Source organism: Tachyglossus aculeatus, chromosome 9, assembly GCF_015852505.1.
Source record: "Tachyglossus aculeatus isolate mTacAcu1 chromosome 9, mTacAcu1.pri, whole genome shotgun sequence".
In the NCBI taxonomy this organism is placed as follows: domain Eukaryota; kingdom Metazoa; phylum Chordata; class Mammalia; order Monotremata; family Tachyglossidae; genus Tachyglossus; species Tachyglossus aculeatus.
The window spans coordinates 54,457,992-54,471,376 of NC_052074.1; the positions used below are offsets into that span (position 1 = coordinate 54,457,992).

Genomic DNA, 13,385 nt, shown 5'->3' on the forward strand with positions numbered 1-13,385 from the left:
CAGAATGGTGTCCATAAATGTCTCTGGCTTTGCCTAGCCAATGCTTGGGGATCGTAAAGTATTGTACCACGATAGACTTTGATTGAGACCAAACTCATTTCCACGCAGGTGACTAAGATGTTTGCTATCTACCTACTGCACACCTGGAAAAAATTTTAATAATTGATTGGAAAATCATAAGAATTAACATTTATACCAGTTTTCTGTGAGTGTCTGTTTCAGTTGCCAGAAAATGTACAACTCCAGACTTTTCCGTAATTCCTATGTTTTTAAAAAGCTGCAGAATTATTTAATGAATCGAAGTGTTAGGACTTTTAAATGTTGCTGACCCTTTGCCCTCTCCTTCTCCGCTCTCTTAGGCTGCCTGGGGAGGTGGCCTTCTTATGTCCAGAAAGCATCGTCATAAACTCAGTGGCGTAGAAAGGTACGGGATGCAGTTACCAGGACTCCTCCCATTCACAGCATGAAGCATTCTTAGTTTTGACTGAAATCTAGGCTTCCCATTTCCCTATACCTTTGCTCCCAACTTCCTGTTGAGCTGTAAGTTTTTTGCGAGCTGCTCAGCTCTGGATTGCTTTGTTTTCCTCAGGACCCCCTTCCACCCCCATTACCTCATTAACTTGCTTCTGTCTCCTTTGGGACAGAAAGGGGTGAAAGAACTGATCAGAAGGGTCTCTCATCTGTTTCAACTCTTGAGGTCAGGCCAAACTCCGTGTCTACCATCAAGACTTTGATTTTGCCCTACATAAATGGTGATCAATAAATAAGTCAACTGCAGCCAGCAGATGAACAGGAAAGCAGCACCGCTGGGGCTGCCTTTCACTTTTCCATTCCTTGCAGTAACTATTCTGACTCTTGCCCCTTCTGGGGACACGCAGGGATTGATGCTCTCCGGGCCTTGACTCTGCTAGCTCAGTAAGGTGGGGCTGTGGCATTTAAGACATTAGGTGAGACAGTATTAAGTACAGAAGGCTCAATCCCGCTGCAGTGAAGGCTTTTATGTGATTTCCTTTTTTAGCAAAGGAAATTTCCTCTGAAATATATTTTACCACTGGAAAATTGTCCCTTCGTTTTAGGGTGCATATCTTTTAAAGGAAATGAAAGGTGGGGATATACAGTTACTTGTTATTAAAAACACCAAAGTGTCATCTATATCTGATATTTTGGAGGTTCAGGAAACCTCAGAACAGATCATTTGAAACCAAATGTTTTTTCTTAAGGTGCTACATTTCCAGGTTAACTCAACTCCCCAGAGTTTGGAACTGTCTCTTTTCAGCAAGATTAATGTTATCTCGTGTTTGAAATGTTCATGCATTTACCAGGCATTGGTTTTCTTCAGTACATGTATAGGAAAAAAATCAGCATTCTTAGTTTTCTCTCTGTAAACATCCCTACCCGCCCCACCATGCCTGTACACTCATACAGCACACATTATTAAACATTTGTCCTCTAAAGGATGTATATGTCAGAAAGAAGGTTAAGACTTTTCATCAGCTGATACAAAGCGGGGAGGCCAGAGGCAGTAAAATGCTGGGTCAATTTAACATCTCAGCAAAAACATCCATCACTCTGGATTAAAACACACAAGAGCGCACTTCCTTAGCTAGGACATTTTGAATGAGCCTGCACATCACTGAAGCAAAGCTACCAAAGTTTTAATCATCATATATTATACTTAGTGGGTGCCGCAAAGCTCTGGCTAGCAATTTAATTGTGTTTGACAGAGTGACAGGGTTGCTAGGCGACCACAGCTTGTTAAACTGTGGTTGTGGAGTAGATGATAAGATTATGATCATTTGGCAATTAAATAGCAACTGCTAATTGACAGAGTACTTGATAGCCATTTTAGGAAGCTACTCCACCTTGGCCAGGGTAGGTTGGTCAGCTTCAGTGCCCCAGTTACCGATGAAGAAATAAAATCCCAGAGAAAATGTCATTTTCCTGGCAAATGAATGACAGAAGCGGAATGGAAAATGACAGCGCTTGAATGCCCTGTCCACTACTTAGCCCACTGAGCTCTGCGGCCTCTATCGGGTGCCTCTATTGTCTTTATAATTCATTCAGTCAGTCAGTCTGTCAGTCAGTCAGTCATATTTATTGATTGGTTACTATGTGCAGAGCACTGTACTAAGGGCTTGGGAGAGTACACTGCAACAATAGACACATTCCCTGCTCACAGTGAGCTTACAGTTTAGAAAGATGAAACCCCCATCTCACTCATTAACACCAATTTGGGTTGACTCCAGTAGAAGTGAATTCAGCTAAGCTGCTCCTGGAAACTTCCTCCAGAAGCCCCTCTTGGAGTAGCAATTCTCAGCGAATGAGAGTTCTCTTGGGTAGGACCTGGAGGGAGGTCTGCCCCAAAAGATTTAGTGAACCATCTTCTCTCTGTGATGGAAGACTGTCCTATCAAGCTGACAGGACAGGGCTAGTTAGAGGATATAAATTCCTATATTAACAGTTCAGCACTGGTTGTTACCCAGGTGGTGGTGTTCTTCGGAGGGAGGCAGTAATGTCCCTTAATGCACCTTTCAGTTAGAATTAGATCAATTGGCCTAATAACTGAATCATTTTATGAATATGTCACCTTGTTGATCTGGAATTGTGATGAACGGTGGAAGGGGGTGTGGGTGAAAGGAGGATTAAGGTTGTTCGGTCAGTTTCTTGCTCCTGAATTTCTTATTTAAACTCTTTTTCAGGGCCAACTCGGTTACCTGGAACCCACACAAAATGATGGGAGTCTTGTTGCAGTGCTCTGCCATTCTCGTCAGGGAAAAGGTTTGCTTTAACTCCACAGACAATCTTTCAGTAGAAAAAAATCATAGAGGTGGGAGGGAATGAGGCCTGGGTTTCAGGATTTGCTGGAAAAGCTGTTTTTCCTGGAAGGTAGTCAAGCTGGGGTTCTTCAGAGACAGGAATGGTTCAGGTTGCTGAGCAAAAATAATTTCAAATAGTACCAGGGAAAACTGTATAGCTTTGTTTAACCCCGACATTTGTTCTTAGCTGCTTAATGCTAGTTGTCTGCCTCATTGCTCAGTTTTGTGGGTGGCTGAAAATGTTTCAAAGGATCAGTCAGTATTACATTGTCAATCAGTGAATGCTTCCTATGTGCAGAGCACTGTACTAGGTGCTTGAGAGAGTTCACTACAAACAGAATTAGCAGACATGTTTCCTGCCCATGATGAGCTTATAGTCTAGAGGGGGAAACAGACATTAATTTGAATAAATAAGTAACCCATAATATATAACGTAAAGATATGTACATAAGTGCTATACAAGAATTAGGTAGAGTATCCCTCTTGATTCCAGCCAAAAGGACTTGATGGAAATTTTTTTGGTTCTATATTTCATTCTAATCCAATATTTCACAATCAGTCAGTCAGTCGATAGTGTTTATTGAGCATTTACTGTGTGCACACAGTAAGCACTCAGTAAATACGATTGATTGAATGAATGAAAGAATCCCGGATGGTTTAGGTGCTTGGATTCCTGGAGGCAGGGACTGAGGCAGATGGTAGGGACTGAGGCAAATGGCATGGTTGAGCCATTTGATTCTGGGGCTGTAAGAGGTACTATTCTTGACTAATGCAGACACACAAATTCAATTCTCTTCAAAGCCCTAGACATACATGGACATGGGAAAGGGTCTGATTAGGTTTGCTGCAAGAGATGGAAAGTGGCTTTCCAGCTGCTTCCTCTGTCCAGAAGCGGTGCTTTCATCGACTCCAGAAGCTCATCCTTTTCTGAGGGAGGGAAAGATGTATGAACATCTGGCTACAGCAAAGCATGAAGCTCCAGGGGATGTCTCCAGTCTGGTGTTGGGAGTCTGGGTGACAAGGTGGTTCGTCTTCCTCCACCCCAGAATGCCTTCTGGAGAAGACTGTAGAGAGGCTCCCAGACAGAATAATAATGGAAGTGGGTGGTTTTCATAACAGCCTTCTGTCCTGGACACCTTTTAATGTTTTCGAGCAACAATTCTTTTCATTCATAACCGTGAACACTTCTGGGTTCCATCATAGGGTATACTCCAAGGATGCAATCAGATGTGTGCCGGGTATCTTTTCCAGCAAGACAAGCAGTATGATATTTCGTACGACACCGGAGACAAGGCAATACAGTGTGGCCGCCATGTGGATATTTTTAAGTTCTGGTTGATGTGGAAAGCCAAGGTAAACAATGAAGGGATCCAGGGAATAGGTCCAGGATGCTCTTTGGTAATGTATAAACTATTCCAACAGGGGTAACCAAAAGAGAAGCTGTTCGTTTCCTTTTGAAGAGTACATTTTGTTTAAATGCAGAAAGAAACGCTGTTATTTTCCAAATTGCCCTGCACTCCTTCCCCCAGTCTTTGGTCAGTCCCCTTCTGAGGCTCCTTCAAAGCCATTTCTTTACCATTATTTTCCTAGCAGCTGCATAAGGCATTGCAAACAGAAATCTGTGATACCGACAAGGGACAATTGTAGGCACAGTTCTTTAAAACCTCTGAAGAAACCAAGATTATGTTTGCGTATATATGTCCATAGAGAAAGGACAGGTGAAAAAAGCAAATAACAGAAATATCGTGTGCACCCCTGTGTTAGCTTCTCTGACTGGGACTTTTAGTATCCCACTGTAGCTTTTGAATGGCAAAGAATGCCTCTTCTATTAAAACCTATTATTTTACCCACTCATAGCACTCTGAAATATTCTCCCATTGTGCAGAAATGGTTTGTTTCTGACTGGTCCAATAAGGAAGCACTTTTTTTTTTGCACTTAGAAAAATTAAGTTTAATTTACCCTTCTTTCTCTAGGTTATATATATTTTTCTTTTGTCCCAGAAATATTTTTCTTGCAAGTAAATCAAAGTAAACTCAACTTTAGTGCTTAGAATTTGTGTCCTTTTTATTTTCTTCAATTAAAAACCTAAATTATTTTTTTCACAATGACTCCGCAGTACTGGAGAGTCTTTTATATTGATGCTTTTCCTCATTTTACTTTCATTTTTTCATATTAAATCCTAAATGGAATGTGAAAACCGTGTTAATGACATTTTAAATTACTCTTTCTTTAGAATGTGAATGTGACCACTTCTGTAGAAACCTTCACTTTCTCATTCTCCAAGTTTAAATTTGTTCTCTCCCATGTCATGGCTCTAATTATTTTTAAATATGATGTGAAGTGTTAGCTGAGGTTTTCCAATTTTCTTTTAAGAGTTGGCTCATCGCAACAGGAGAAACTCAAACCAATAACATGGAGGCTCGTCATATTTTAGTGGATGACTACACCAGTCAGTCTGGATGCCTTTATTCTGTTGGGCAGAAAGATCCTTCTATTATTGATAATTCAGAATCAGTGACAAATTGAGGTAATTTGGAACTCCATTCCCAACTCACCCACAGGGCACTATGATAGCAGCTTGGAGAATGCAAATCATCGGCAAAGCTAAGCTAAACCCAGACAACTTTGGCTTGTCCAGCACTGCCTGGCACGGCTGCCCTCCTAGTTAGCACCAACCCACTCATGCTCCCCACACTGCTGTTTCACTGACTGGTTAACCGGGATTCAGAACCTCTTGCTGACGGGTTTGCCAGGAGATGAACCATTAGGAGCCTAGCTAAAGTCCTTCTGGACCAGCTACTAAAGAATTGCATTATCCATGCACTCCCAGAAACACAGTGAAACTATAGGCAGTGCTTTGGGAGAGGATGTGAACTTGTTTGCATATCAGATGCTGGAGGAGGGCAGGGAACAATATTAAGATATCCGAACTGTAACCACAGGATACAAAGTGATTGACACCATCAGTAGACCTGACTTCTGGAAGCTACTAAACAAGTTGAGCTACCTTGAGGAGTTTACCAAGATCCCAAGGTATAGTGTTTGCCAGAGTTAAAACTGCTGTCTTTGCCTTTACTCCCTCTCCAACTAAGTTAAGAGGGATGGTGGTATAGGGCCAGTGTTGTTCAATTAATTGTATACTACCATGTTTGAGAGTTCAACAAGGGATCTGGAAGCTAGTGTTAAAGTGAAATTCTAACTCTAGAATTTAACTCTAACTCCAGGTCAACATCACCAGGCAGCATTACATGGATAATTGTGCTTCTGAAGCACATGCCAAATGACCTGCAGATAATTCTGAACTGCTGTGCAGAATTAGTTGTGGACTAGCCAACTTTGAAAAAGAATGAAGTTAGGAACCAAAGATTTTCAGTGGTGATTCATTGCTGAATACTTAGCCAGCACACTGTCCAATGTTGCCAAGGTAGATCTAGAGTTGAAAACCAGTTTAGAAAGGTCAGTTTGTCCTTTGGGAGTCTGATGGACAGTGTGGCATTAGGCTTCAGACCAAATTGAAGATCTACAGAGCAGTTGTAAACATCTAGTCTCCTATTTGAATAGCTAAAAGACCTCGCAGACTTTACCATGGATCTCGTCTCTGACTTCTTAAGCAGTTTCATTGGTGTCAATTAAATGTGCGCTGTCATATTCCAAAATGAATTGGGCTTGTTTAAAGTGTCATCCTTCTACTTTCAAAGAGAAGGCCCATTTTCTTTACACATGCATTACTTTTGCTGTATTTCTGAATTGTTTTTGTACATCCACTTTGACTACTGAATTGAGAATTCTCTACTGCTTTCTAGGTACTAAGAAAAATCACATCTTTTATATGCTTGTGAAGGAAGACTGTAAAACAGGTTCCTATTGCCAAATTCCTGTATGAAGTCAGTGAAATGAATGAACGAACAATTTAAAAATTTTTTTCTTTTAAAAATAGGGAACAGTGGGATTTGAAAATCAGGTCAACAAATGCTTAGAATTGGCAGAATATCTCTATGCCAAAATAAAAAACAGAGAAGAATTTGAGATGGTTTTTAAAGGCGAGGTAAGTTGTTAAAACAAAGCACTTACATTACGGTGTCCACAACAGGAGTCTTAAATAACTTGCTTTGTTTGTTGGTTTGCCTTTATGGTAGTTCTTAAACACTTACTATGTGCCAAGCACTGTACTAAGCACTGGGTTAGATGTGAGACAATCAGGTTGGACACAGTGTAAACCTTGTGTAACAAGAAGCAGTGTGACCAAGTGGAGGGAGTTGAGTCTGGGAGTCATGACAGGAGTTCTAATCCCTGCTCTGCCACTTGTCTGCTGAGTGACTTTGGGCAGTACTTAGGTTCTCTATACTTCAGATTCCTCATCATTTAATTAAATGAATGAATGACTGAATTTAAGTGGGGGTTAAGTTAAGTAAACCCCCAAAACCCCAGGTTAACCCCTGTTCCCCCCCCCCCCCCCCGCCCCGAGACTGTGATCCCCTTGTGGGGAAGGGACTGTGTCTGATCTGCTCATATGGTATCTGCCCCAGCACTTAGTAAGTGCTTAATAAATACTTTGGTACTAAGATAAATAATAGATAAAATAATTCACTTTGATATTTGTTATAGTAAAAAAATAGGAGGGGTATTAGCCTGAGATCTAATAGCAATATTTCCCCCAAAATTAATTAAGCTACCAGTATCCAAGTAGTCTCAGCATCTCATCAGTGGCCTTTTAGAGTGTCCTTTTTTCAAGAATGATCTGAATATATAGGTAAGAATTCAAACTATGTTCAGTTCCAGTAGAATGGGGCCGCAGCGGTTGCTTACCAGAAAATGAAGCTTTTCTAAAACTGACAGCAGTGAACATCTTCTGTGCAAATAATTTTATCTCAAACACCACATTGCAAGTCTGAAAACTTTGGATTGAGACAGTTTATTACGGTCGTTATGATAGGTGAAATGCTTAGCGAATGTAATTGGGGACAGAAGTGTTTTTCTCTGCTGACTGCAATTTTATTGTTTGTTTTATGTGTTGTTGGTTTTTGTCTCTGCAGCCTGAGCACACAAACGTTTGCTTCTGGTATATTCCACAGAGCCTCAGGGGCATACCAGATAGTGAGGAGAGACGAGAAAAGCTACACAGGGTATGGCAATTTAACCCCACATGTTTTCTAACCTTCAAAAGTCTCAGTAGTCTCCCAAAGGCTTGACCTCGTGACCTCAGGATCTCAAAAATTCAGGTTTCAGAGAGCCCACTCCCCTTGAGGTGTTGGGAGCTCTATTTTTTTCATGCTCCACAGAGCTTGAACTCTGTTTTTAGTTCAGTGCAATCCTGTTAGGCTCTGGTAGCCTCCAGGAATCAATCCCTCGATGTCTTAGGCTGCCCCATCAGCCACGCTCCACCGGGGTGGCTTCAGAAGGTACACGAGGTAAGCAGTCACCTCAGGGTGTAGTGTCAGAAGGAGGAGGAATGGTGGAGTTTTAAAATTTGAAAGTGCCCGGTCAAGTCAGAAATGGTACCTGGGTGGGGGAACACAGTGACTCTGAAGGAGTGGGGGTGGACCTGGGATTTCCTGGGAGAATTGCTCAGATTTGGGGGTTTGAATGGTACGACAGCTACATGATGTCATAGCAAACATTGTGTGATGCATAGTGAATCGGGACAACATTGTACAGAGCCGGGGGAAGGCAACTGTTTCCCTGCCATGGGTGGTGGGACCGTCTGAAGCCTGGCCTGGCCCCTCATTGGGATGTCAAAGGTCTCAGGTTCTCCCCAGCTAATTTTGTAGCCTCCTTTAGTCTTCTAGTCTCCGCAGGGTACAGCGCGGCTAACCTCTTAGCTTGGAAGAAGGTAGGTTTTCCAAGAATGGTTCCGAGTTACAAGGTACAGCTCTGCCTGAAACCCAACACCACACCTGAAGAGCGGCCTAACTTTGTAGAGTAGCAGGGTCAGGGCTTACTGTTGTGGTGGGGAAAAGGAGAATTGCCAAAGAGTTTCCACAAAAAACAGCCTCATGCCACTCTGGAAGTCCAGAATCTTCTAACCCACCCACTCCCCAACTCACTCACTTCACCGTGGAGCCATTGTCATAGGTATATTAGTGCTGAAACTTTTGAGCTGAATCTTTGTAGGATGTGTATGTTGTTGATAAGTGATATACTGAACAAGTATCTTAACCAGTAATATAACTGGTCAGATGCAGGGGTAGGAAATATTTCCCAACAAAGAATTTTGTCTTTTGGTCTCGAAAGAGGCTAACAGGGTTTTTTTTTGTATTTTTGTTTTTTCTGTCCTACATCAAAGGTGGCACCAAAAATCAAAGCCCTGATGATGGAGTCAGGTACCACAATGGTTGGATATCAACCTCAGGGAGACAAAGCCAACTTCTTCCGTATGGTTATCTCAAACCCCGCAGCTACGAAATCTGACATCGACTTCCTTATTGAAGAAATAGAAAGATTGGGGCAGGAGCTGTAAAAACATTTGGCAAACTCTCTATTGCTTTAAAGCACTGTTTTCCAGAACTGGCTACTCTATTTCTAGTTCTGCAGAACACATTTTATGGCAGTTCCCTTTCTAAGTGTTCCATTTTCCTGTGGCACTCTAGAACAAATCTCGATAAGTTGCTGAAAATATATAGATCATTTTACTGAGGGAAAATATTCTCTTGAAGTGTACTGTTGGGCCTTACTTAAGCCTGTTTACCGTAGTTAGCAGGAAACTACTAAGTACTACATCACAAATTAAGAAATCCTCAAGGTGTATATGTACAGTTAGATAAAACTCTCTCTAGATGTGTAGTGGGTATGAATGTAGAACTAATCCACGGCATGTTTTCCACTTTAAGAGAACTAATTTTTCCTTCAACAGTTAATGAGGGGGTAAGATATTACAAACTGTTTGCCAAATGAAAACTAGGAAGACTTTTTAAATTGTAGCTACTTAGGAACTAAGGAAAACACTTTCAGCAGGGCTTATTCATATTTTCCCCTGACTGAAATAATGAATTAGGGAAAGAACCATCCAGCAAGGTAGTCACAGCCTCCCCATTAGTGTCATATAAGGGGACAGTAGTAGCAGAGTCATTGTTACAGGTGTATTATTGCTGTATTTTTAGAGGTTAATTTGTGTAGACTGTGTATATTATTGTTAAACAACTTTGTGAAAAAGAAATACATGTAATGGTTTAAAATTGTTCAATTGTAGGTATATTTGCTTATTTATATGCAGAGATTTACCATGTTAAAAAGGTGTCTTGTATTTTCTTCCATTTGTAATGTATCTTATTTATATATTACTAAGTCCTAAATAATGTTTAATGGTATTTTAGTGTATTTGTGAGCCAAAGAAAAGAGATGAAAAATTAGTAAAAATTGCATTTATATTAGAGTGCCCTTAATATAATCAGTTAAGGATAATTTTATTGTCTATAAGGAATTCACATATTGTATATAGAGTCAAGAGCAGTATATTGAAATTCCTTTATGTAGAGTCTGCACCTTTATTGCCCTTACCTGTCTGGCTGTGTGTCTGGTGTATTGAATGCTTTTCTAGTGTTTACTGGGTAATAACCAGGGCTCCTGTACTTTTGTGGTACTTCAGGACCATTCTCTGTGACTAGCTAGCAAACTTCTGTGGCAAATTCCCCAAGACCTTTATCATTTCTAATAAGAGCACTGACCAGGCTCACTACTGTTTTGCAGAAGGGAAATTCACAATGTGCATTTTAGAGTATAGAGGAGGAAAAAAATAAAATATTTACCATGGAGAATTTTGACAGAATCGTCTGCCGGTCTGTATGTGTATTGTGAGACTTTCCGTAGTGGAGTTGTTTGTGTGCCTTCTTTCATTCCTCCCCCAACTTGCTCAGTGTCTTTTTGCGGGCTATCGACCAGTATTCGTAAATTCATCATTTCAGTCTCATAATCAGGTTGAGTGGAGTGAACACAATGTCAAATAGAGGTCTCAAAGTCACTAGTCCATAGGATCATTATTTTGCCCATTAACTTACTGCTTTAAAGCTGTTGAACGTTGCTGCTATAGGTTCTTGGACCTATTAATGCTTGTTTCAAGGTTTGCCTCTCTCCTGGAGATGTCACTCATGTGTGGGTGACTATCAGTAAACACAGCCCTCTATGAAATACAGTAGTATTTCAAGTGACTCTAAGGAGGATTTTCAGAAAGCCGATTTTTGTTCAAACTCTAAACATCAGGTGGTTCACAGATTTTGCACTGATTCCCAGGTTCCCCAGATCTTGAGCCACCTTGCACTCAGATTTAACTCCTCTGTTCTCGGGATGTTCACTCAAGTAGAAGACAGTAAAACAGTATATTTCCCAACCAGCAATTTGCTCCAGGTCCCATCCCCAATCTTCTCCTCACTTCTTCAGGTAAATGCATTCACTTAGCTTCTCCTTTTTTGGATTAGCCCATCTTATCTGTTTCTTGTGTGTGGCCTTTCCCTCCTGGAATTGTAATTCTTGTATTGAATGTAATTTCAGTTTTAGAATGGGTAAGTTGGCAACCATGAGCATGCACCAAGCCAACTAAATCTCCTGTATCCCAGAAGCATGTGGTACCTTCTGACCTTCCCGGAAGCTGAACGGTGAAAATCTGCTCTGATTCACAGGGATTCAGTATGGTAAGATGATCACTGAACAAGCTCCTTGAGGACCTTGTCTTGAATATCCTCAGTAACTCCCACATACCGTCAGGTTTCCCGAAACGTTGACTGACAGCAACTAGTTCTGGGGCAGACCAGTGTATATTAGGAAAGAACCTTTCGGCTTGTCCCTTGAACTCAAGGTTCCTCTAAAATCAGACCATTTGAACAGGTTTAACAGTTTTGAAGACATCCTTCCTTTCAGCTGGGGATCTGGAGAGCTCCCCTTCTCACCTCTCACTCTTCACATTAGCCTCAGACTGGCAACTGAGGGGCCTAATTCAGGGCCTTGCCTTTCTCTCCTAAGAAAAGCCACCCCAAAACTGACCATTTTCATCAGAATCCTGGTCAGAAACGTATTACTCAGTGCACTGTTGTTACTCTGTGTTACTGTGGGTCTGAATAGTATTTACTGGCTGACCGGAGTTCCGATTTTCAGTGAGTTGCTAGATTCTTCTCAGAGGCTTCGCAAAAGTAGGGCGAGTGACTCACTCGTTCACATTTGCTGAAACATGGAATTTAAAAAGGGATAAGCAGCTGTGGATTACTTTTTAAAGGGGGAGTGATGTCATGTCAGTAGTGAGTGATCTCTCTTATAGGCCTTACCTGTATTCTCTTCCCTGGGAAAGGCAAACCAAGGCATTTGGAGAAAGCCCAGAATTTCAGTCATCAGTTATTTAGGGTAACTGTGTGAAGAGTTTTAATAAATGGACTCTCGCTTTGTGGCTGTAAGGAACTGTTGTAATAATGAACAGGTGTGATCTGCACTGCAGTTGTAATTTTTTAATAAAAGTAACATTAAAATTTCTCCTTATGATTCTCTCAGTTAGCCTCCCTGGGTTCTGACACTCCCCTGGATAGATCAGGTCTTCACAGTGAATGAAATCCAGCTAACCCATTTGCTCCATTTCCCTATCATACATCTCTCCTTCTGGCTGTTGCAATGTAAACCTTGGAGTATTTTGGCTAAACTCTCAGTACTGCCCTTCCTGCCCAAACATCTGCCTTTTCTCGTCATGGTATTTAAAGTTCACAGTTTTCTTACTTTCCAGGAATGTTGACAGTCCCAAATAATTTGGGATGAAGAGGAAGTTATGAAGGCAAAAATATAGGTTGGTAGGGAACTTAGGAAACTTAAAGGTTCAGCTCCATTAAGGAAAAATAGGTCCAGAGGGCAGTCATCACCCAGTTCCTCCAAACATTCTTGTTGCCACTGTTGGAGTCAGAATGCTTAGAGGATGATTGCTGGGCTGGATTGGACTCATAGGTGCCCTTCAGGGGCCCTTGAGGGGAAAACAAGCTGGGTTGATGCAAATGGCTCTCTGGTGGGTAGCTAATGCTTGGCTGACCAGCTGAGGCCAAGCAGAGACCACTAAGTAACTGGCCAGAGGGGAGTCTGGAAGAAGGGGTTTCCTCCATTGGGCTCCTCTGAAGGGTTTCCTGGGAACTTGGTAAAGAGAACAGTGTAGGTGTGACTTACCTGCAGGAGGTGATTTAGTAAATTCAAGAAACCTGGTAAAGTGCTTTGGATTCCTAGGTGAGGATGCAGCAATCTTAATATCAGTAAGAGTGGCACTGTCCCACACTTGGCTGCAGGACACTGTGTTGATCTGGTTGAGAGGCTGGGCTAGGTGGGATAGGAGGGAAAGGCTGAGAGATTAGGTTGTAGGCAGGTGAAATGCTGTGGCTACCCAAGTACTAGCAACTGAAGGTTGATTGATATGGGGAGAGTGAGAGTAGGACAGGCGTTACGTCATGAACAGAGTGGCAGGGAGGTAGGGAGGAGGCTTGTCTGGAAGAAGCTGGTGAAAAGCAGTTCAGCCCCTGAAGAAGCCCTGAGATCTTCTGGAGCTGTGAGCCTTGGGCCTGCCAGGGCAGCAGTACGTGGCCTCAAGCCAGGCATTTCCCAGAGCCGAAGACACATAC

The 13,385-nt window shown here is 41.8% G+C and overlaps 1 protein-coding gene across 3 annotated transcripts in view; it reads left to right on the forward strand.

Annotated features, from left to right (window-relative positions):
* The window catches only part of GAD1 (glutamate decarboxylase 1), a 49,992-nt gene extending 37,725 nt beyond the window's left edge, over nt 1-12,267 (forward strand). For all 3 annotated transcript variants that reach the window (XM_038751308.1, XM_038751307.1, XM_038751309.1), the window contains 6 exons: nt 360-424; nt 2,700-2,778; nt 4,020-4,169; nt 6,755-6,862; nt 7,851-7,940; nt 9,101-12,267. In XM_038751308.1, the coding sequence (XP_038607236.1) occupies nt 360-424; nt 2,700-2,778; nt 4,020-4,169; nt 6,755-6,862; nt 7,851-7,940; nt 9,101-9,274 (666 nt within the window). In that variant the 3' untranslated portion in view covers nt 9,275-12,267. The remainder of the gene's footprint in view (nt 1-359; nt 425-2,699; nt 2,779-4,019; nt 4,170-6,754; nt 6,863-7,850; nt 7,941-9,100) is intronic.
* The last annotated feature ends 1,118 nt before the right edge of the window (nt 12,268-13,385 follow it).